At 40.1% G+C, this 23680-nt stretch overlaps 1 protein-coding gene across 3 annotated transcripts in view; it reads left to right on the top strand.

The window, feature by feature from the left end:
- Positions 1-915: 915 nt before the first annotated feature.
- The window catches only part of PPP2R2A (protein phosphatase 2 regulatory subunit Balpha), a 42049-nt gene continuing 19284 nt past the window's right edge, over positions 916-23680 (top strand). The window contains exons 1-2 of one of the 3 annotated variants that reach the window (XM_042801485.1): positions 916-1005; positions 3562-3636. In XM_042801485.1, the coding sequence (XP_042657419.1) occupies positions 999-1005; positions 3562-3636 (82 nt within the window). In that variant the 5' untranslated portion in view covers positions 916-998. Of the gene's footprint in view, positions 1006-1416; positions 1487-2774; positions 2899-3561; positions 3637-23680 lie in introns of those variants that run through there. The other 2 variants (XM_032989979.2, XM_009973057.3) reach the window with 2 other exon arrangements.

Raw genomic sequence — 23680 nt, 5'->3', positions numbered from 1 at the left:
ATTGCAGGATGAGCTCATGAATCTCAAAGTGAAATCTGGATTAGCAAGCTTTACCCAGCCTGAGAAGAAAGAAAACGTTTGCACAAACATCTGTGATGGGAAACTGATGACTTTCACAAGATCTTAAATAGATTGTACTGAATCAATTATCCAAGTCCTCTATGTTAACTACAGCTGAGACTTTAACTGGGACCCAGTGAGCTAAAAAGGAGCCTTCATCCCTTTTGAGCCAGCGGGAGTTGTGCCAAGCTGGGCTCGGCTGGAAGTCTTTCTTTGTAGATCTTGCTGGCTGTCAGTGTGAAAGGTGGATGGAGGCTAAAAATGGCTCAGAAGCACGGCTGGTGTATGCAGGGAATAGCAATGAGAATGGCAAAGACGCGCTTGGGTTCTCCAGTGAAATAAGAGATCCTGCCTGCAGACGTTATGGAAAGCATCCAAGAGGGTGGAAAATGTGCATCAAACAGGTTATGTGGCTACAGCGAGAAACTGCTGCATGAGGAAATGGCAGGAGAAGGAAGAGGGAGCGGAGGAAAGGGGGGGGGGGGGTGGGGGGGAAACAAACCCCAAAACCCAACCCCAAACCAAACGAGGAGGACGAGCAAGGGGGAGCCTGCGGGAAGCAGTGAGACGAAGGGCGAGGCTGCCCGGCGCCCCGCCGAGCAGGGGGGGCCGGCGGGCGCCCGGCCCCGGGCAGGGCCCCGCCGCCAGCCCGGGGGGGGGGGCCCGCTGCGCGCCCGCCCCGCCCCCTCCGGAGCACCGCCCCCCCCGCCGGGTGACGTCACCCCCAGCTCGCCCGGCGCCATTTTGAAAGTGGAGGCCGTGGGGGGGGGCCGGAGCTAGGCGCGGAGCGGGGGCAGCCCCAGGAGCGGAGTCGGCCGCACCCCCGCCGCCATCCGCCGCCATCCGCCCCCCGCCGCCGCCCCCCGCCCGGCACCGGCGGCCCCGCCGCGCAGCGCCGAGACCGCCCGACCCGCCGCGGCCGCTATCGCCGGCCCAACATGGCAGGTAAGGGGAGGCTGCCCCCGCGGGGCACCGGCCGCCGCCGCCGGGCGGGGGGGGCGCAGGTGAGGCTGCGGCAGCGGCCTGCGGGCCGGGCGGACGGCGGGGGCTGCCGGCCGGGGGCCGCGGGCAGCTCCGCGCCCGGCCCCCCGGCTCGCCGGGGTTCGCTCCCGCAGCCCGCGGAACGCCTCGCACCCGCCTCCGCCTGGCCGCGGCTGCCGGCTGCCCCTGCCTCGCTCGCTCCCCCGGCCCCGCTCTCCCATTCCGCCTCGCCTGCGCCTTCCTGATTTTTTTTTTTTATTTATTTTTTTTTTTTTTTCCCCTTCTGGGAAATCGTGCTTTCCTCCCACCCACCCCTTCTTCCTTTCCCTCCCTTAGCGGGGAGGGGAGGGTGGAGGGGGAAAGGCATGAAAGAAGCAAGGTGGAGGGGCTTCGATGAGGAAGTGGTGTATTTTGAAGTTCAGTATGCAGGAGGCTTGCAGACAGGGTGGGTCTGCTGTTTTTTTGTTTTGTTTTTTTTTTTTTTTTTCTTCTCTCCCCTTTTCCCTCCCCCTACAGATTTTTTTGTATTTGTATACGTGCTTTTATGTTGCATATATTTCTCAGGTGGAGTTAGTGAGGACTGTGCAGAGGAGTGTTGCTGTGCACAGAGAGGTGTTCCAGGGTGCAGACGTGCTTCTGTCAAGAGTACAATTGCACCCTTCTGTAGGATGGAGCTTTTAAGCTTCTGCAAATGAGAGTTCGATTGGGTGCAGGATGTCATTAAGTAATACAGGTCTTACTGTGTTTTCTTTCTCATTCCTTCCTGTGCTTGCTCCCCATTTTGCATCTTAAAGTGTTGCTAGGCTAGAAGTGTGTATGCGTAAGGTATTTCTTCTTACTTTTCTTTGCGATATCTTCATTTGGAAAGATATTTATCCCCTTCCTCTGGAAATGAATTGTCTTTTCAGTGCTTTGCATTTGGAGGAGCAAGCCTGAGAGGCTCTGTGAGGTTTATGCTTTGCCTTTTCCCCCTACACCATATGCCCATGCTCCACCCTCCTCTTTTTGTTTTAGTCGAGGGAGGGGTGGGGTGGAGGGGAAGTGCCAACTTGTACCAAGTAAATTGTATGAAAAAGAGAATGTTAGCCTTAAGTACAGAGAGCAGTGATTTTTCTTACAAACTGTCCCCTTCAAATGCTTCCATAGCGCCAGCTGCTAAATGACAAATGAAGAGACTGGAGAGAGAAAAGAAAATGGGTTGTACAGGTTTTGGGGAATGGGAGAGAGATGTGTGTGGCAAAGCGTTCCCGTGCATCTGCAAAAAGCATTTTGACATCTCTTGTATACACGGATGCTGGTGCTTGCCTTCACCTTGTCAGGTTATGTAGCTTGCATGTCTTGTAATCCTTCAGAAAAGAAATGAAGGCAAGGAGAAAAAGCAAACTGCGTTCTGCTGGTATTCCAGCACTTCTCTCAACATTGAGACACTTGGTCTTTTTTGAAAAGATTATTTTGGGGCTTCTGATTTCCTTGTCTGACTTCTTTCCCCCCTTAACTTAGTATAGAGGAGGGAAGAAGTCCTCTCTGTATTCTTTGTTATCCCGAAAGCCATAACAGAGCTCTGGATTAATGTGTAAATGCCATCTGTTGCTCAGCCTGTTTGAGTTGTGTTGAGGAAAAGTTCCATTTTGACAGTGGCTTTAAAAAAAAAAAAAAAAAAAAAAAAAAAAAAGAGGCAAGCCCATTTCAGTCTCTTCCTGTATGTACTCAGCCCTGCAGTGATTTGCTCAGAATGAAATGCAAAAGAAATGGGTGGTGATTTTTTTTGTGTGTTTTGGTGGCAGGGTTCAAATGAATCACTGCCTTCCGCCGAGGCAGTAATGTTCCTGAAGTTTTCTCTTCGATCCGTTTTCTATGGTAGTAGAACTTGTTAACATCAGATTGCTTGTTTGCTTTTCTGCTGGGATTTACTGCTTTTTTTTAAGGCTGATAATTGCTTTCGTTACTTCTGCGAAGAGACTCTAAAATTGTGGTAAAATTTTTTTTCTTTAGCCTTTAGTATGTAGGTTCAGTTCAGTTTTTTGGGAAAAAGAAGGAAGTGAATAGCATGCTTGGTTTATATGGATTGAAAAATCGAAATTTTCCAAAAAAGTACAGCTTTTTCTGACAGTTACTGTTTAAGGGAGGGGGTGGGGGTGTACAGAGGGTTCTGACTTCTAAAGTAGGAAGAAGCTTCATGTGAAGGATGATGTTCATGCAGTCTCATTTTAAATGCGCGGTTGAAGTTGGCACCAGCAATGTTACTTAGTCCAGCGATCTTTTGGTGATAGAGGCTTTTATCACTGTTACTGCTTATGCTTACAGTGTTTTTGACAAACGTTGCATTGAATGCTGGCAAACCACTAATGACAAAAACAATATCGGTAAAGGAAAAAGGTGGGGAGGGGCAATTTGTAATTGTGTCGACAGCATTGCTGAGGAAGTAGGCGTGTACAATGTCTGAAATTTTCAACTGGTAACTATTGTGTGCTATTTCTGTTACTGTGGGGGGGGTCTCATTTTTCTGATTGTGTTTTTTAGGAGCTGGAGGAGGAAATGACATTCAGTGGTGTTTTTCTCAGGTGAAAGGCGCTGTAGATGATGATGTAGCAGAAGGTAAGAGCAACGTTTTTTTTACTGAGTGTTTTCTGACTTTTTAGCTACCCTTTAGGGAGGGAGATGGGAATGCAAGCTTATTAAAATATCTCAGTGTTGCTGTATGCAACTTGAGCAAAGCAAATAGACGTTTAATGTGCTTTCAGATACCCAGATTCAGGATTAAAGTATAGTTTCAGAGTAGTGTTCAGCACACTTTTAAGAAGGGCCGAATTCAGGCTTCTTAAATATTTTTCTGGAAGTGTTTTCCAAGATTGTTAAGATTTTTCTGTCACTCAGCTTTTGATTTGTGTTTTTTCCTAATCTGCAAAATGGGGAATGTGATACTTGCATTCCACAGGGAGGTGTTGTGAGAATTAATTAATGTTTGTACTCTTTGAAGATCTGAATGCTTGATAAAGATCAAGTAATTTTTCCAATCTTTCCAGCTTCTGTTAATCAGAGGAGGAAGAAACCTGAATGTTTATGCATGCTTATGTATTAAGAGGCGGTTTTTGTTTGAAATAATACTGGAAATTGCCTAAAACTTTTCTAAGCTGGCAGTGACAAATGTCATCTTACACTAAGATGGCTGCCTCTGATTGTGACTGCAAAAAATGTACCTGTTATTTTCTTTTACTTGGGTTGGGGATCACTAGAGGAACCACACTGTCTCTGTGCTGCTCAATCTCTGTGCTAGAGAGCAAAATTTCTTCTGTGATCTTTTTTGAGGAAAGTCCCACTGACTTCTAAATTATTTTCACCATAAAGTCCTGTTTGCACAACAGAGCCTGTAAGATCATGAGTTGAAATTTTTCTTTTGCAAGCAGTTGGCCTCATCGCTTATGTAATTCCTAAGTTGTTTTTTCTTTTTTTTTTTACATGTCTCGAATGCTCTGACTTAGAAGTGAAACTAATGTTGTATTTAGAAAAGCGGTAACTGCAGTTTGCATTATTTCCCCATTTGACGTGTGGTTCAAATTAATTTCTAAAGGCTAAAATATCAGTATAAACATAAGTGACTTGTTTTTATTTATTAGCTACAGCGTGTGGCGAACAATGTACTTTGAAAGTCTTGGGTCATTTACAATTTGAAAGATGGCTTTTGGAAACAAAGCTGTAACAATTTTTTTTTAAGTTTAATTTTAGTTTCTTCAGGAAGTATACTTTAAAGCTTAAACGCAGAACTACTATTAAATATAGTATAATTTTTTCCCTGGCAGACTTAAAATTCTATAACCTTTTATTTTAATTACATCTCAAGCTAAATCCTTAATTAAGTACAAATATTGAAGAAGCTGTGGTTGTGTGGCAGGTGTTTGCAAATAATTCTTCATTAAAATAGACCTGTTGACATGTGTGTGATAGTAATGCACTTTCTCTCTCTCTAGATATATATATTTGTGTGTGGTAAAGTGGCTTTTACAGGGATCTGGAAATGCAGAAGTCAGGAAATAGCCTGTTCTTAACTTCCTTAGCTGATGTGAAGTATTGTACTTCATGTTACGAAAGACGACTTGCTGGCCTTATGCTTTCTGACAGGCTCGCAGCTGGGCTTGTGTTGCTGGAGTCACAACGGGTGGAGTTCAGGGAAGCCTTCACTGGAAGTGGAATAACTAGCTTCAGTTTCAGTAAGCCAGTCGGGATGGTTTCCAAAAAATTGTAAGAATGTCTGGTTTTTGTTTTATGGAAGATGTAGCCTTCTGATTTTGTGACCCAAAGAGAATTCATGTCATTGTCAGCAGTGGCTGACTGAGGATCAGTCTTAAGGTGCAAACACCTGGCTTGATATCCTGCAAGATGTCTTGAAATTTAAATGCCCAGATCCTGGAGAGAAGTCCCAAGGTTGGTTTTATACTTAGTTGTAATTAATTTGTTGAGTTGAAATTCTCTCTTCTTCCTGTGTATTTGGCTTCCACAATTCATGCTGGAAAATGTGGAAAGCCAGCTGTCTGATGGCGGTGGAAGTTTAGCTTCCATGTGATCCTTCAAGTTCTTGTTGTGCTTTGTAATGTCTCCCTGTGATACTGTTGGAAGGGTTAATAATGTATCAAGTTAGTCACATTCTTCCTTTTATTAGCTATATTTTTGGCTTTAAGGTTCACTTGAATGAAACGGAGCCTTGTGTGGTTCTTGCAAAAATTGGAACAGCAGCCTTGCATGCTTCTGGTCTTCCTTCAGAATCCTCAAGGACAAGTTGACAGTGGCTCTCAGTGTAGCCTGAGGTCCTTTTTTCCCTCCTTGCCTTTCTGTCTGCTTTCTTGTTGCAGGCAAGGTGGTGAAAGCTAAAGAAAATCTTGCTGTCTGAAACATAAGTGATATTTAACCACTGTGGTCTGCAAGCTAACAAGTATGGTCTCTAATCATGTTTGTGACTGAGGACAGTACCAATTTGTGTACAGTAGTACCTAGGGTGTGGATTTTTGTGTTTTGGATGGCCTTAGAACTCAAATTTTAAAAACTAACTTTTGTTGTGACATGCTGAAACTTCACTAAAAACATAGTGAAGACAAGCAAACCTGAAAGAAATGGGAGGTTTCACTTTCTGTTTTCTTCTGGTTTGTAATAGAATGTTGCAATATTTACATTGGAAAGCTAGTGTAGATTAAACTAATGGAAGTGTTAACCAAGAAAAGGGCATCTATTTAATTGCATTAATCAGCAGAATGCAAAACCGGTGGTCTCTACAATGTTGCCTATAAAACAGGCTGGTGGAGAATAACATTTTTGAGGCAGTAATAGTGGCAGCAACCTTAGAAAGACTGCTAAGAAAGCTGGGACGTAGCTTCCGGTATATTTGAGGTCAGGTCTGCCCTTGTAACCTTCACATAATGTGTATAACCTATAATTCTTTAGATACTTAGGCTAGAATGGCTGTCTATTACTAAGTCAATATTTGGTGGCTTTGATGGCTGAAACATGAACTCTGATACATACAGGTTTTAATTTTCTGGCTTTCTAAGCACTGTGTGATAGATGGACGTGACAGTGTTTCTTCTAGCACTCATGAGGGTGGAAGGGGAAGAAGGGGGAAAGCTGTTACTACAGCTGGAGGAAAGAAGATGGCAAGGAGTTTGTATCTGGGGCCTGCCTATGTCATTCTGCTGTGGCAAAATTTTTGTAACTTGAGGAATATGGATGTATGAGGAGCAGAGAACTAGCCTCTCTTCTCTCGGCATGTATGGAATTTATCCTTGCTTGTAAACAGTGGTCTGGCCCTATCAGATCATGAAGTTAAGCACAGAAATCAGGTTATAAATTGAAATCTGAGTGTCAGCTTCATTAAAATTGGGATCCTTAATTTTAACTGTTGGCAAAAGTTTGCTGCCTTGTGATTTAGCTGGCCAGTGCATAAGGGCAAGGGTGTTGTAGCTTGTGCTGCCTCTGTTTCTGAAATATCTGAATCTTTGCTCAACAAAAGTTTTCCTACCTTCTGCATTTTATATTTGTCTTGCTGGAGCCCAATTCTACAGCGTAGCTGGGTTCAACTTGTTCCATGTACTCTGGAGAATCCAGATCCAGGACACGAGATAGATGGGATTTCTCCAGTGGAGAACGCAGTCATTGTCTTTGATAAGTTCAGTGATCAGGTTATCTAAAGTATCTGTAATGCACGGATCTTTTTCCTTTTTGTGCCATCACTGTTTCAGCACAAGTAGGACTTAACTGTCCAGAAATACTCAAGAGCAGACATTACCATATTTTCTTAATGGATGTTTCCTTTATGGGAATGATTATACAAAAGGATTAAAAAGATTTTTCTGCAACAGTTTCGTTGTTTTGGGACTTCTTTTTACTCTTCTGCTGTTAGGTTCTCCAAGATGTGGCATAATGGCAACTCTACTTGGAAACAGCTAAGAATTGTGAGTTTGAACTGTTTCTGAAAACTAGACACTTGCTTAATGGAATGAGTTTGTACTTCAGAACAAATTAAATCAAATTTGTTTAATTACTTGGCAGAAGGAAGAGAGTCAAGTTGCTGTATCTAAATGTTCTTTCAAATGTAATCCAAATAGATGTAGAGATCTGATAGTCTGGGTCCAAGGCTGGAAACCAGGAATTTAGGTCCGAAGCTTTAACCCTGAGTGATTACTGTTCACCTTTGACAAGTTGTTTAACTATTTAATGCCTGAATTGTCTCAGAGAAGTACTGGAATATCTGTTGTGGGTGCTGATTACAGACTTTAAAATGAAGTCTGATGCTTAACCATTCTGTGCTGCTTTGTTAATAATCTATGACCTGTTTCATGTTTCCTTTTTTATAGCCGAATCATTGCTGTAGTCTGTTTCAGTTTGTGCAGATGATGAACAGATGAAGTCTCCTACATTTCTATCCCTAGCCAGCTCGTGTATGTGGTCAGAGATATAAACAAGATCTGACTTTTCCCTTGTTCAGGAATGCTTTCTGTATATGATTCTAGGTATGTCAAATCTTTTAAGTGTAGTTTCATGTTTATTTTTGGCAGACTTCAAAATTGCAGAGCAGCTATGGGAGCTGTTGTTGGTAATGGTAGTTTGTGTTCAGTGCATGAAAATGATTACTTCGGAGTAAGGAAAACTAAAGCCAGGAATGAGGACTGCTGTAAAAAGCAGTTTACCACGATCTGGAGTTCACCATCTTCTCTTGCCTTACCAGAAAGCTTTCTCTTTGTCAAGTAACACGTCTGAGTGCATTAGAGCTGCTGAGCCCCCTTCAGAAAGGTGGTTAGTTCTGTCCTACTAGAGGGTTATTCTTGGTGGCACATTGGTTCTGTTGGCCTACCAACAACTGACTACAGAGGCCTGTAACTTGTAGATGGAAGGGTGTTGCTGGGATCAGTTGGGAAGAATCGCTTCTACTGAGCTGTGCCAGTGGGCAGAAGTCAGGGAAGAAAAACAGTGGCATTATCATGGAAGTCACACATGGGCTTTTTAAATGGGAATTGATGAAATAGGAGGGGAGGAAAAATTTTCAGAGAAAAGTAGCAAAGGTGTGAGAGGCTACAATGATAATGCTGGAGAAAGGTTGGGGTACAGTTGTGGGAGGGAGTTTAATTTGTTTTTTGAGGGCTGTGGTTATGTTTTGTGTGCCCATAAGGTAACATCAGTTAGAAGGAGCAAGGGCTAGGAATAGGTTTGTTTCTAAGGGGTAGTTCAAAATATGATATAGATAAATAAAAAGACCCAATGTTATAATCCTATTCTGTATTCTTAAGTCTGCTTCTGTATTTTAGCTCTTCAGCCATTTGTAGGATGACTGTATCTAGAGAGAGAAATAGGCTACTGTGTTCTAGGAACTGCTGGTCTAGATTGACTAAAGTGTGCATTTAAAGTGTGAAGTTCCCCAAAACAAAGGGCATTTAGCAAACAGCTAAATAGTGAGTGGCTGTTCAGCTTCCTAGAAGCTATTCAGTACTCTCTCTTGACATAGGTTTGGTAGCTAGGGCACTTCAGCTTGTCAGGCGTGCTGACCACTATTGGTCTGTTAATTCTGTGATGCTTTGCTGTTGGAATATTTTTGGCTTAAGTTAAAAATCAGTTGGAAAAAGTGAGGTTTTTTGTACGGCGGTTGTAGTGATCAAGCTGTCAGACTCCAGCAGTCTAAGTGAATGCAACGTGGCTGTTGGTGGCGATCCTGATGGATAACAGTGCTTGATCAGCTTTGTGAGACTTCACAGCTTTTAATTTTAAAAGTGCTACTTGAGTGATTCTCGTTTGGGTATTTCTACCCTGAAACACTGAATGAGTTTCAGTGGTAGCTGTAGCTTCATAGAACGTGTTCTGGAAGAGCTAAAATGAAGAATAAAATTCCTAGTGGGTGCAGTGCTGAAGTAAGAGTTAAGAGCTGCGTGTTCCTAGCCGTACCGTCTGCTCTTTTTTTTTTCCTCTTTTCTCCCCTCTTCTTTCTGTTCTCTTCTGACTTGCCTATTTAGGCCATGGCTACATGTTTGGCAGCATTTCTGCTTAAAGAGGCACTCCTTCCCACTTTGCTGGCACAAATGTTCATGTCACTGCACAGTGAACTTGTTTGGGAAGCTGATCCAGCTCAAAAATACTTCAAATTGTGGTTTTGACTGGATTATTTTTTTAGTTGAATTGAGCCCTGATTTGGTTCTGAGTGCTCTGCGTGTGCTTGTGCCAGCATCGCGCAGAGTGATCCAGTGGCTCAAAGGGACACATGGAACTCTGGAAGAGGGTTGGTCTCTGTATAGGACCTTATGTACAGTCAACACGAGACCCTGGTCTCTAAGTGCTGAGCTACTACAAATGGTAAAATCAACTGATAAAAAGGACTTTAAACTGCTGTTCAAGATAGAGACTTTGGACAGGTGCTATCTGAAGGCCAGCAATAGAATATATCTAATACTGATACTGTAACAGTAATCTTAAGAGACTGAACTAAAATACTGGCCAAATAAAATAGTTGAAGCTTTGATACGGTGCGCTAATGCTTGACAGAGATCCTGCATCACTGGTGATCTTTTGGATGTAGACTGAAGTTGGTCCAAGTCTGCTGCTGCTGAAAACAAATGGACCTGTAGGTTTTTATTGGGTTACATTGCCGTCGGATCAGATCCCTGATTGTAAGACTGTGGATGTGCAAACACTGTAGGTGCAAAGAAGGGGTGATGAGAATGTGTTCCTGAGCGCAGGTGGAGAAGGCAGAACTACCTCAGTTGAGAGCAGTGTGGATTTAGGTGGGTACAGGCCAATTGTCAAACTGCTGTGCAGTGTGACAGTTCTAGATTTTCTGGAAGTTAGATGCCGTGTACATGTGCAAATGCATATGGACAGACACACAGAGTGTCATTTATCACTATGTTGTAAATAATCTTTTTGACTTTTTTTTTTCAGCAAAACTAGTGCACATGGAAGAGATTTTCCTCCTTTGGTGTCCACACAAGGAGTATGTGGAAATGAGATTTGTTTAGCAATGTTACTAGCTTTGTTAGTAAGAACAGCTGTGTAAATACCAGTACAATTTAGTTTCTTGTGAGTTGCTGTAGAAAAGAGTACCACTTAAATGGGAGATTACTGATTGCTTTACTGTAAAGCAGTTTAAAAAGATAATCTGAGAAATTATAATCTTCTTTTATAATGTCTTATCACTGTTAATATGATTTGAAGAATTGATCCCTTGTTTGGGGTTTTGACTTCACCTAAGCTAATGTATTGTCTCGTGTTTAGATGCTGTAGAATTAGGCCTTTGTTTTAGATGCTGTTTAAGTGTGCATATGATTAAATCTGCTACATACTGTACCTCTTGTAGTAAAACCATCAATTACTCATGGTACCAAGTTAGGGCCACCATTTATTCTTTCCTCTTTAGAAAACAGTGTGCTCCCAAAGCAATTTCATTAGTATAAGATGCTTTTATAACTGCCTTAAGGGTATGTTCCAGACCTTTTTTCATATTTTCAATGCTCTATAATATGCAGGACCATAACTACGTCTACAGTATTTTTAGTATGGAGTGAAAAGTCTTGCAGAATAAGTCAGTGTTCAGTAATGTGAAACTGAGGTTTACCCCTTTAAAAAAATGTTTGAAATGAAAAGGACTGAAAAGAATTAAGAGTTCAGCATAGGTGGGCACTTATGTTGTGAATGTGAATATAGGCAACAGTTACCATGTTTCTATGAATAGAGAAGGAGAGAAATACAGCAAGTATGATACTTGATCCAAACTGATTTAGAATAATCTCTTTCAAGAAGCAGCGGTAGGTCTTACAGTCAAAATAACTACAGCTGGACAGTTTTCTAGATTTCAAACTTTAGTGGGATATATGTAATTATAGCTTTGTTCTATTGCTTTATATCTCAGTTATGCTCTTACAGCATGCACTGGCTAAATACCACTTTTGTAGGATTAGTAGGTAAGCAAGCTGGAAATAGAAAGGATGTTGTCATTCTTTTATGCTGTTCCATGAGCCTTTGTGAAAATAGGGGAAGCCTAAAAAGGTGTCTTGTCTTAACAAGTAAAGTATTGATACTTTGTGTGCATATGTGCACTCGTTAATGATTTTATATAGCAGGATTTCCTTTCCTGAATATACAGTTGCTCATTTTCTGGCTCCCCAAACAGGACTGCTTTAGGACATTGCTCTGGGCGGCAGGTATTATTACATGATGGACGTCTTGCCTTGCTCTGCTCTTCAACTGGAAGGTTTTGGGTTGTCACATTTGCCTTTAAAATGAAGACACTGGCTAATGAGACATCAGATACTGGTATTGTGAGTTGATAAGATTACTGAAAATAATGATTTGAGGTTTCTGTTCATGACTGTAATTCAGTTAGAGAAACAGAGGTGGCTGTAAGTTTCTCTCTTCTAACTTATCATGCTTTTGTTAAGCACTGGAGGAGAAATTATTAATTTGGTCAGCCATTCTTTACAAAAATGTATTTTCCTCCTGGCGATCCACAAGTGATAGCACCATTAGGAAAACCAGCATATTTAGGTCACATGTTAAACCCCTTAGGCAGTTATGGTTGCATCTAATTTTGGAAGAAAATTTCAGGGTCAGGAAAAGAGAGTTTACAAGAGTTGTATTGTAGGAAAGAATGATTTCCCAGGTATGTAGAATGCATTTTGTGTAGCAATGTTTATCTTTGGGTTTTCAATTGCAGTTCTTAAATGAACGCTCTGGGAATAATGTGATATCCAAACACACACAGTTGGCACTCTGTTTTTGAGAACTTGAGAAAAGATAATTGCATATATTCAAGAACAGTTAAAGTAAACGAGACTTCAGATTATAGTTACTTATTTAAAATTTGTAGTAATTTTTAATATATTCTTGTCTGTTAAATGCTAGTAGCTGTATTTTCCTTTTTTCCTGATGAATACAAAAAGTATTCCAGGGACCATTCTTTGACTCTTAAAAGAAGTTATTTCGGTTGGCCTCTCTCCTGTTAGTGGAAGGCTAGAAGATGATTAGCAGAAATTATGACCTATGTGTACTTGTGTAAAGTGCTTATGAATGTAGTCTGAAGGACTTAATTGGAATAGCATAAATTTCTAAAGTATCTTAAAATTTTCAAGTCCAGCAGACAAGAACTACATACTGAAATAAATCTTGAGCTTCAATTCTCATAAATATATAATGATTCTCAAAGACACTTGTTGGAGAGTTCCTAGACTCTTTTTCCAATGGAATTACATAACAAAACCCTAACTTCTCAGGTACTGTTACTGGTGCATTGTGTAAAGATTAATTTATGGAAATATTTGAGATAATTTTAAATAAATATTGGATTGTCCTTTAATAATTGTCCTGTTCAGCTTGATTTGGAGTGAAGCATAGGCTTGGTATGGAAAGGGAAATTAGAATTCAAATTGCATCCTGACTTGGCTGTAGGTTCATTGTCATTGCAAGTAGCTGCTGCTTCTGAAAGAAATGGTCCTTCCTTGTACCTTCAGCACTTCTGCTTTGAGCTGATGCAGGTGTTCACGCAGCTGCACAGTGATCACTTTGGCAAACAGACCTGAATGAAAATTATGTGTCTTGGATTAATTGCTATCAGATTAATTTTATCTTGAATTAGCTTCCCTAGACTGTAACAAAAGTTTGTGGTGGAATAGGTAGTGGTGCTACAGGAATGGGACAAGAGAGGTGAATGGATGGATTGCTTCTCTTGGAGATACGATAATGTTTTTAAGGCAACTTGTGAAACTCTGGCACTGTGAACAGCTGGTCCAGCCTCTTCCTCAGCCTTTTGGTGCTTAGAGTTGACGGGTGCTTGTTCATAGACTGCCTTTCATATGGAAAACTTCTCTTCCAGTGAATTGAGATTCCTGTTTAAGGACATCTCTTCTAAAGGATCAACATGAACAAATGGCAATTGAAGTTGAAGCCCACAAACATTTTCAGTATATAGTCTAGCAATGAGAAAATGACACTGCTTTATAGAGCTAATAGTGAAACATTGATAAGCTGTGTTAGTGGAATGTGGAACTGGCAGGAGTAACTTTTTGACCAAAACTTTAAAACTTTCTGTATAGTCCTTCTGCCTTTTTTCAGTCTGTTCTTAACACAGCTTCATGTTTTTGTTTAGGTGTTTTTTTGTTGCTGTTTTGTTTGGTTTTGTTCCTTCTTTTTTTTTTTTTTTTTTCTTGGTAGCTGAATCTTACTTTCTTTTTGTTTTCAGGCAATACTCAGGATCTTTCATTTCAGACTCTTTTGGACTGATAATCCACTCTTGAAAGTGGTGGGGGCTGGTAACATACCAATTCTGTTACTGGAGCAGAACACATGCTGTGCTTAACCCAGCAGTTTTGTCTCTGACAATATTTAGATGCCTGAGAGGAAAGTGCAGTAGGAAGACAGCATTTAAAACACAACAAAAACTGCTTGGAGATTCGGCCCATCAGGTTGTTGATTCCCTGGAGCTAGTGGATTCTGTCCCTTGATTTAACCCGAAGAAGGTCATACCAAACCTGGGAATAACAGACATCTGCTTGTTTCTGTAGCATTCTCATCTTTGGGCTGTTTCTGAAAATCAGGGAAGTGTATTCTAAGTTGTCATCTACAACTGTACTGTGCTGTTAGGTCATCTCTGTTGCATTGCGCAGTGTTCCTGCACAAGGGTTATTAAAGCATGTATGTTGTTTGAAGAAATGACATGACTGAGTGATTGCATCCTGTGTAGGAGCACTTCTGGCTCAATCTTTCCTTCTTGCTGGTTGCTGTCATTTTGAAGAAGTCAGCAAGAGAAGGTCATGTACACAGCCCTCTCATCTTGTAAGCTTATTTATGTATATGTTGAGATTATTTTTCCAGAGGTTTTACAATTATGTAACATTCAACTGGAAGTTGTTTGGCACCTTCCAATTCATGTTCTTTCTAATCAGTCTTTTTTGCTTACAGAGCTGTTAGTACTCTTTTACTTTTTACCAAGTTTAAAGATTAGATTGAAATTTCATTATCAGCGGGGAGGGAGGGAGGCAAAACTGACAAAAAGGAGGACTAGAAATAGAGATAACAGAAAGCAATCATCTAGAGCTATTTCATCTGGAAGGTCACTAAGTCATTTCAACCCCTCTATGCTTTGCTTTTCCTATCTGCAAGACTAGTGTTCCTGTTTTCCACTACGAAGTTCCAGAACTTTTAAGTTATTGCAAGAAACTTTGAGATCCTTGCAGGACAGCAATACCAGTAAATACTCACTATCTTGTTTTCAGCTGTTATACAGGTTTTCCAAAATCTAAAGGAAAGGTCCTAATCTCTAAACAGAGTAGGTGAGAAATGTAAAAGAATTAACTTAAAAATAAAGGCCAGTATTTTGCTCAGATCAGTAGACTCTATATATTTAAGATGCATTATAAATATGTGTCTGCCTTAGAGTTGTCAAGATTTGTAGATTCCATTTTGCATCACTTAGGGAAGTGAGTGTTAAAAATCTCAAAGTCCAGTCCAGAAACTAGTATTGGCCTCTGTTTAATAATATTTTTTTATTTAAGAAGCTGAGACATGTATTCTTGGGCCAGAATAGAAACACAGGAAAACACTTGCCGAGGCCGGGGGAGGCAACTGGTAAAGCGAAGACTATTTTTTGGGGTTTCAGGTGCCATGTAAAAATGCATTAAGTATTAAAATGAACTGATAAAGAAGTGAATGCCCATTGCGAGTGAAGTAGTCAGCAATTTTTATTACACGGTCACTTAGTAGTCAGAACTGTGTATTCATCTCTGCTGGAAACTTCACTTGTACTTGTGACCTTCACGGGCGCTGTGCTCTCCGGCAAGCTGCCTGAAATTCATCTGGTGAGTGTGCCTCCCTCCCTCCCTTCCCTTATGGTAGGTAAGGGTGATTTTTGCTTTCATTTTCCTTCCTTAGAAGGAGGCATTTTATACATTGGTTCAAGTACAGTGGTTTCTTGCATTCTACACATGAAGATTAAAAGCCTTAGAAATTTTTGGGTTTAGCTTTTGCGCCTGAAATACATTCTTTGACCAAAACTTTTGAGAAGAGCTTGGAACAGCATAATAGTTTCTATTTGTTTTTTTATATCTAGAACAGAAATGTGCACCAAATTACAGAATTCTAGTAGCTGATTTTGAAAGGCATAGCCAAACTACAGTGTTTTTCTAAAATACTGCTACTAATTTTTATCTTGTAGTGTATGTTTTGGAATGGCTTCAGCAGAAAGAGAAAATGATGCTATTTCAGTGCTCTTAGTCTGTAGTGTTCTCACTGACAAGAAGGGCATTGCCCAAAGATTTGGTTATATACATGCAAAACAATAGCACAGTATGTTATTTCCAAATATATTGTTATTTGCAAACAGAAAAAGAACCACTGGCTTTTCTGTGCTGTGCAGGCTATTGAAATTCTGGCTGTGATTCCAGCAGAGATTTTTCCAAAAATAGCTCTGTACTACTTCAGAACACAAACAAGCCCCTGAAAAGATCTAAAGTAAGGTCTTCGGAGGGGACGACTTAGCCTGTGTTGTTAGTGTGTAGTATGGTACAGATACTGTGGTGGACGTCAGGAGAGGTTCTGTAGGTTGACAGAGGGAAGCTGTCAGCAGAAATTGAGAAGTAAATAGTTACTGATTCAAATTAGTTTCAAGGACTCATGAATCACCTTGGTTGAGCATAGAAAAAGAAACGAACACATGTAAGCAGAAGGAGGTATGTTTTCCTTTTAGTGATGAAGTTTGTGTTTTTTAAATAAAAGCCATTAGATAATGACTTTAGGCATTAGGTAATGGTTCAAGTAAATACAACTTGAAATAGAAATTATTTATTCTTTCAATGAACAGACATACAAATTAAAGCATCCTTTAAAAATTTTTACGGATTGGATGTTTGGTGATGTGAATTAAAGACAGCTAATTTTGTAGTGCAGGTTTTTAGTGCTGTGTAGGTGAATACGCTCTTGAATAAGTAGTGCAGGGGCAACTTTTGTGTAGATATATTCAGTTATGATTGGTGTGAGCTATCTTGAGTAAGGTAATTTGTAGTCTTGAGGAGAAGCTTGTAAATGTTCTGTGAGTTAAAGAGGTGAGTAAATACTCCTGTGTTTTGCCTAGATCACAGGGCAGATTTTCTGCTACTCCTGTTGCTTGTAAATATTTTCTTAACAAAGCAGAAATCCACTTTTAAAGGGAATCAGCATGAAAATAACTTTGGCATTTTTGAAATCTGTGATCTTGAGTGGTAGTCTTCAGTGTCCTTCTCATTCCCTGGTTATCAAGCAAATTCGTTTATTATCTGTCACAACAGAGTGAGGATGGTATCACAGAGGATCCGGCTGACAGGACCTTAGGAGCTTGTTAGTATGTTTTCTAAATGCAAATCTTTCAACTATACCCATTATTTCTGTTGGATGTTTATTAAAAAACATTCATCTGTAGAGATTCTGCAATCTCAGAAGCATATATTTGAGAGCTTAGCTACCCCTAGTTTTGAATGACTTTTTCCATAATGTCTAAAATGACTTTTGGTGAAGGAGCACCTAAAATTTCTGTGGGGATTGCACACTGGTCTTGAATAGAAATTAGCCCTGATAGCCATACAAGGCAGTGGCTTCATGCTATTAACTGGATGTAACTTAGTGGGAAGAACAGCTTAACTGCTGACACCTTTTTCCTTTTTTAAGGCCTAGATGGTATTTCTGAGCTTGTCGAGGTGTTTTTTTTTTTTTAAGAACATTTTTTTTTTTTTGCATCCCTCCTAGGCATACTGAGAACAGTGTCGTAAGAAAATGAAGTGTAAGTAAAGCAGTAAGTAAATCAGGCAATGCAGCATATCACTTCTGGTACCATGGGGTAATTAGCCTGGTTTTGGAAAATAGGTACATTGCTAATGTGATTATCACGGTGAGAAATAAAGCCTCATTCAATTTTTTCAATGCATTTGGGGGAATCCTCATACTATGTATAACTTGCATTTCATAGCGTGTTTTATGAGAGTGGTGAAGCACTTCTGTAAACATTATATACAAATCCTGGAGCCTAGGGAGGATGTAATACTGCAACTTTACTTGAAGAATACAGATTTTCCAGTGAGCAGTGTCTTGAGATGGAGTTCTGGTCTCCCGAATCTCCACTCAGATCTGGTTAATAGGATGTCCTTTATCTGCAGGTCAGCAAGAATGTCTTTAGAGAGGTCAGAAATGGCAGCGCTGTTCTCTGAATAGAGACTATTTAATCTCTCTGTTCCAGTATAAAGTTTATTCTGGAAAATCAGTAAACCTGAATTTTTGTCCTCGGCAGTGCTAAAATTGAGATTTTTACATTCTTAGAAATTAGATATGCAGAAACAGTTTTGCTGTAGCTTTATTAACGATACATTGTAAAGTAAAGCTCTGCAGGCACAAAATATGTTGGAACAAGTCATGTACCAGAGGACTAAGGCTAGACAAATGCTGTGTTAGAACGGAAGTAATAAAATCTCTTATTTATAAGCCTTTTTGTTTCAGTTCTCCTTGTATTGCTCAGTTAAGTCTCTCAGTTCTGTGAGTGATAATAACAGAACGTTCAGGCACCAAAGGGCATTTTATATGAAACAATTGTGAGCATGAAGTTAATTCCTGCTAGAGTTAATTTTGTTCCACTGTAATTAGATATGTATGATCTGTATGCGATTGTACAAAGGACAAAAATGATGAGTAACTCCCTAACTAAATTCTACACAATGCAAATATGACTTAACCCCTCTGTCATCTTTGCCCAGGGAGACCTCTCATAAATCAGTGTAGGTTTTGCTGGCTGAAGTGTATTTCTGGAATGTAAATAAAACTAGTATGGATTGTGTATCATACTGCTTAGTACACTTACTTTGTTTAAAGGGATAATGTATGGTTGAAAGGAAAAAATAGCAGATGTTTGGAACAGGAGCATCTGAAGGGGAGGAAGCTCTTTCTTGTGTCATTTAGTCAAATTATCACAATGTCTGCAGTAATACTTAAAATGTTTCCTCCATACTATAAACTGCAGAAGCAGAGAACACGGACACTGCCGTTTTCCCGCTTCAAGCAATCCATAGACTTTATATTCTACTGGGCTTACATTTTAGCTAAGATTTCACTTGGAGGTTTAAAAAAAAAAAAAGGTTTTTTAGGTTGAGTTTTATTGCTACATCACGAGAGAACATGTGTTTGTGTTCAATTTTTTTAGTGTATTTAAGCCACCCAAGGCGTGGTTATATGACTATTCCAGGCTGCTACAAACGTTGTTGGTTGCCAGAATTCTGTGGCACTTGATTGAAGTTTTGGGCTGCTTCGTTTGCATCTAAACAGGGATCTTTAATTTTTCCAGGTTAAGCATAACTGTTGCATGCTGTGACAGGAGTGGGACACAAGCGTACCTAGGCCAGGTATCTAAAATGTCAGATGGCTTTTTATTTAGTAGATGATACTTTCAAAGTGAGTAAGTTAAGAATTATAATGCAGTTAAGTTTTTAAACACAGATGTTGCTTAGGTAGTTTATTTCCTCTACTTGATGTTTCTGTTATTTTTGTTTATATTTCACATGAAAAACATCCTTTCTGACAGAATTTTAGATAGAAATTTAATATGGGGGTACTTGGCCTCTGCAGGTGATGTTATCCAGAGACTGTAACTACTGTTCACAATCTTTTTTTGACAATCGTAACCTTGAGTGAAGAGGAGTTTTCACTGCAATTGAAAGGGGATTGATGCAAAACTAGGTGTGACATATCCTGAGTAGAAGGGCCACTCGTCCCCTCTCCCCATCTGAAAATAGATTTAAGCTTCACAGGTTGGAAGCTCTCAGCAGCAAATCTTGTGCTTTTCAGAAAACTGAGCCCCACGGTAGCTTTCGCATTGAACAGCTGGCTGGTATTTAAAAATGCTGAAATGTTGGATTTGCTGTTGATTTACTTTTTTGTTTAAAAACAGAACTACTGTGCTGGTTAGAGAGAGGAGGGCTTGTGGACAGGCTTGAGGGGTTTTATTATTATTATAATATAATATTGCAGTGGCTGCAAAGAACAGGCTCAAGGAGAAGCTGTGACCTTTAACTGCTTGTTCCTAGTTGTGAATAAATGTTTTAGTTCCACAACCTGTGAGATGATTCACCCGCCTTTCTAAGGTTATTTAAGACGGGTACCAGGAGTGGGTCTGGATTTCTGCCACTTATGGCTCTTATGTTTATGATATTAATAAACTGGTGTCAAATGTCCTGGGAACGGGTGATGCAGGTTGAAAGACCTTTGTTTCAGCCAACAATGGACCTGAATTAGTGTGAATAGGAAAAGCAAATAGGCACTTCCTGTCATATTTTAAGGAATACTTGAGTTTGGGGGAGCATGTGTATTAAGAGATTTAAACTAAATGCTCATCATTTTCTTTTTGTCCCTAGTAAAATGTTTCCCATGTGTGTATGCATATGTATTAGTCTTTCTAAATATGCTTGCAGTACTAATAAAGTAAGGTTTTGAATAGGTTCTTTATGGTATTCTTCAGGGGAAAAACTCTAAACCTGTGTAACGAAGATCTGAAGAGGGGAATTGTCTTAGTTGTTGCTTTCCTAACCAGGTTTGTTCCTCAAGTTAAAATTTAAAGGCCTCTTGCAAAGACTAGAAACTATTTGAATAAAACAATAGCTGGGTGGTGCTACAGGACCACCTTGAGGCTCATTTGCCTTTCATAGAGTATTGTGAAAGTCCAGAATAATACTATTTGTGGTTTCACAGCAGAGATGCTTTTAGAGACTCACGGGAATTCTTTTCAGGTATTAAATAATCCCTTATTGGGTCTGAGATTTTCAGGCTGATCTAGTTTATGTTGAGTTGAAAAATGGCTGTCTTGAAGCAATTATGTCTCCAGTTTGCAGTTACATGCATATTAAATTATTTGGATAATGGTAGTCTTCCAGAGTTGAAGTAGTTTCACACACCACCCCCTCCATTCCAGGATGGGAAGGATCGTAGGATAGATCATCTTAGGCATATGTGTAAAATATACCCTCAGAGGTCCTAGTAATACGTAGGTGAAGGCAGCTCCCAAAGGGCTTGGAAACTGCACCCATAGGGCTACAACTAATGTTTTGCTAGTTCCAGTGTGTTACATTTTGAATCAACTAATGCTGGAGCTAAGTTAACCTTGCTAGTTAAATATGCAGTGCCTAAGTGTGGGCAGCCAAGTCAGCAATAGGTTTGCTGTGGCATTTCAGTCTGGGCTGATGGGTTATAAATGTATTTAGCTTCCTCTTCTCTGAATGCGATTAGACTGACTGCTGCTTACTCTGTTCTCCCAGCTAGACGATGTCTACCTTAGGGGCAGGACAAGGTACTGGGAAGTCTCTTGGTTTGCAGTTTCCTCTGAATTAAAGATACTGCTGTGGTCGATTTATTCTCTTTTCACCTAGTGGAAGAAGGGAGTTTGTCTGTTGGTTTCCTGTGCATGTGTTCTGAAAGGAACTACAGTAATGTCTTCAGGTTTAAAAATAGAAAGTCATTAATCAGGGTGATGAGGGTTAATGGTTTCTATCCAAACAGCTTTACATTTGTTTATATATAGAGAACATTCTGCTATCTGCTATTGTTATGAGTTTAATATGAGAGGATTTTTCACAGTAATTTTTGAAGCACTTATTAATAAAACTAATTTAGGGTTAAAAAAATAAACCCGAAACTCCTAATTATCTCATCAGATGAAATGGTTTCAAGGCACCAGTTTAAGATTGTTTTCAGCTAACATAGACTAGCCCTATTGTTTGTTAGGTTGGTTGTTTTTTTCTCTTCTGTAGGTTTACAATGAAGTTTGCATAAAAGGAATTATAGAATGCAATGCTGGATTTGGTGAGCAGAAATAAAACCTCTACAGTGAGGTATAGCCCAGTGTTTACAGTGATTGTGGTACAGGTTCCATGGTGGATCGCAGTTTTAAATCAATTTAAGGTGTAGAAGTTCTTTCCCAAAGGTCATACTAGTTCTTAAAGTGGATGCTTCAGCTCCTTTCACAAAGATCAAACTTCAAAGCAATTTTATATCATTTTAAGTGGTAGGAAGCACGGACCACTCAGTTCACATCAGTGTATGACACATGTTTTCAGAGTGCTTTGACTTGCTACTGTTTGTCATCTCTGTTTTTCTCTATGCCACCCCAGGTGTCTTGGAGTCATGTGTACTGGAGACTTTGAATTTCCTACTATAGATGGAGACAGGAAGCCAGTGGTCTGAGGTTTAAATCAGTTTCCTTTCTGTTCTAGCAGTGCCAAATTCTGATCTTGTTTAGGGAACTGTTGTAAGTTTGTGGAGACTGTATACATACAGTCAGAGATGCAGTGAATAGCATTTTGGTAGTTGGCTGGATAGCCTTTAGCAAATCCAACTGTTTTGTCTAGAGATGAGGTTGCTCCTGAGCATGTTTCTTGGCTGGTTTCCCCCTATCCTCCCCCTCCCCCCTCCATTACAGTGTGCTCATATAATAACTTGAGTTCAGTTTTAATGAACTCTGTTAGCTTAGGAAAAAAACAAACTGCTTAATGTAACTGAAATGTGTTAGAGATCATTGACAGAAGTTTGAGGTGGTGGTAATGTCTCTGGAAGGTGGTGATTAGTGTTCCCTGTAGTGATTTCTGCTACTTCCAAAGGTTGCTGTTGTGTTAGCATGCTTGTTTGTTGGCCTCCTGCTTTGGTCCAAAAAGGGACCATGGGGAAACTAGTGATAAATTTGATGGTGGAAACTTGACCTGAATGGAGGTATTGAAGCTTACTAATGCTGGCCTACAAACAGCAGTTGCCCAGTGAGGCACAGCAATTGTTTACCAAACACAAGGATTAAAATGTTTAGTGTGCCACTCCCTATACACCTTAAATGGTGATATTGAACACGGAGTGCTTTCTGTGAATTGTGTTTAAATGAGGAAGCTGCTTTGATAGCACGGTAAACTTAAGATCACTTAAAGGTTTCTGAATGTGTCAGGAGCTGCTCCCGATGAGAAGCACTGTACTTGGTAGATGGTGGTTCTGTTCCCTGCTTCTGTTACTTTAGTAACATATTTCATCTGCATATTTGTTATTATTCCAACTTCTAAAGGGTTTTGAGTGTCACTTTTATTTCAATTCTGTTCTCTTCAGTTTTCATGCCACCTTCTCGCTATTGCTTTGCAGACAGGAGCAGCTTCTGTTGTGTAGGGCAGATGCATTTGGAGTTGTATTCTCTGAGCACTGAGCCTAGTAAAGCTATTTAGGAGAATTACTAGCCTTACATAAAACCAATGGCAATACGATTAAGGCTGGTATCCCTGTATTATTGCAGTGGGAGGGAATGGAAGTTTCCTGCTCAGTAACTGTTGTGTTTTCTAGGACTTGCCGAGGCTTAACAAAAACAGTTATTTGCATAAATACACAAAACCACAGAATAACATTGTTTTGAGCTTGGTGCTTCAGTTGTGTTATCTTTAGACTGTCTAAGAACATGTTATAAAAGTATCTGTAAATGCTAAGCCATCCTAATGCACATATATCCTATGAAATAGTTGTCTTACAGTCCTGCTTCCATTAAAAGTAAGTGACTGAATTCAAGCCCCTGCTTCTGAAAGCTGGTGCTAACAGAGTTCTTACTGTCATGGCTAGTATGTAGATTTGACAGCAGAAAGAGAAATCTCGGAAGGATGTGGCGTAGGTAAGGATACTATGGGAGCCATGCTTTGCCAGGGAAGAGCGGCTTACCTATGGGCCCACAGTGAAGCAAATCGCAAGGTAGGCATCGGTCATGTCAGTGTAACTTAAGAAGCTGCGGAAAGAATATCTAACAAGAAAGGCCTAACCTTTATTTTAGGGAACTGAATAGAAAGTTTCAAATAAGGTGTGTAATAATAATAATAATGAGTAAATCACTCAGGCTTTCAAATCTGAAGTCGAATTCCTAGTTGTACTAGGACTTGCATATTCTAGAAAGTTGGTATTTTTCCTCAAAGATTGGCAAAGTTGGAGAGAGAGAGGAAGACTGAATAAAATAAAACAAATGGGAATATGGACAAGTCCAAGAAATAGAGGGAGGGGATGGGTTTTTAGGACTGCTTAACAAGTTTTAGTTTAGGTTATTTTACTTAGGGTGAGTAGTTTATGCACTGAACTTCAGATGTGCAGTACTACTTGTGTCTGCTATTTG

The sequence above is a fragment of the Tyto alba genome, unplaced genomic scaffold (genome assembly GCF_018691265.1).
Source record: "Tyto alba isolate M040663 unplaced genomic scaffold, T.alba_DEE_v4.0 Super-Scaffold_34, whole genome shotgun sequence".
Lineage (NCBI taxonomy): Eukaryota > Metazoa > Chordata > Aves > Strigiformes > Tytonidae > Tyto > Tyto alba.
This window is presented reverse-complemented; position numbering and strand designations above follow the sequence as displayed.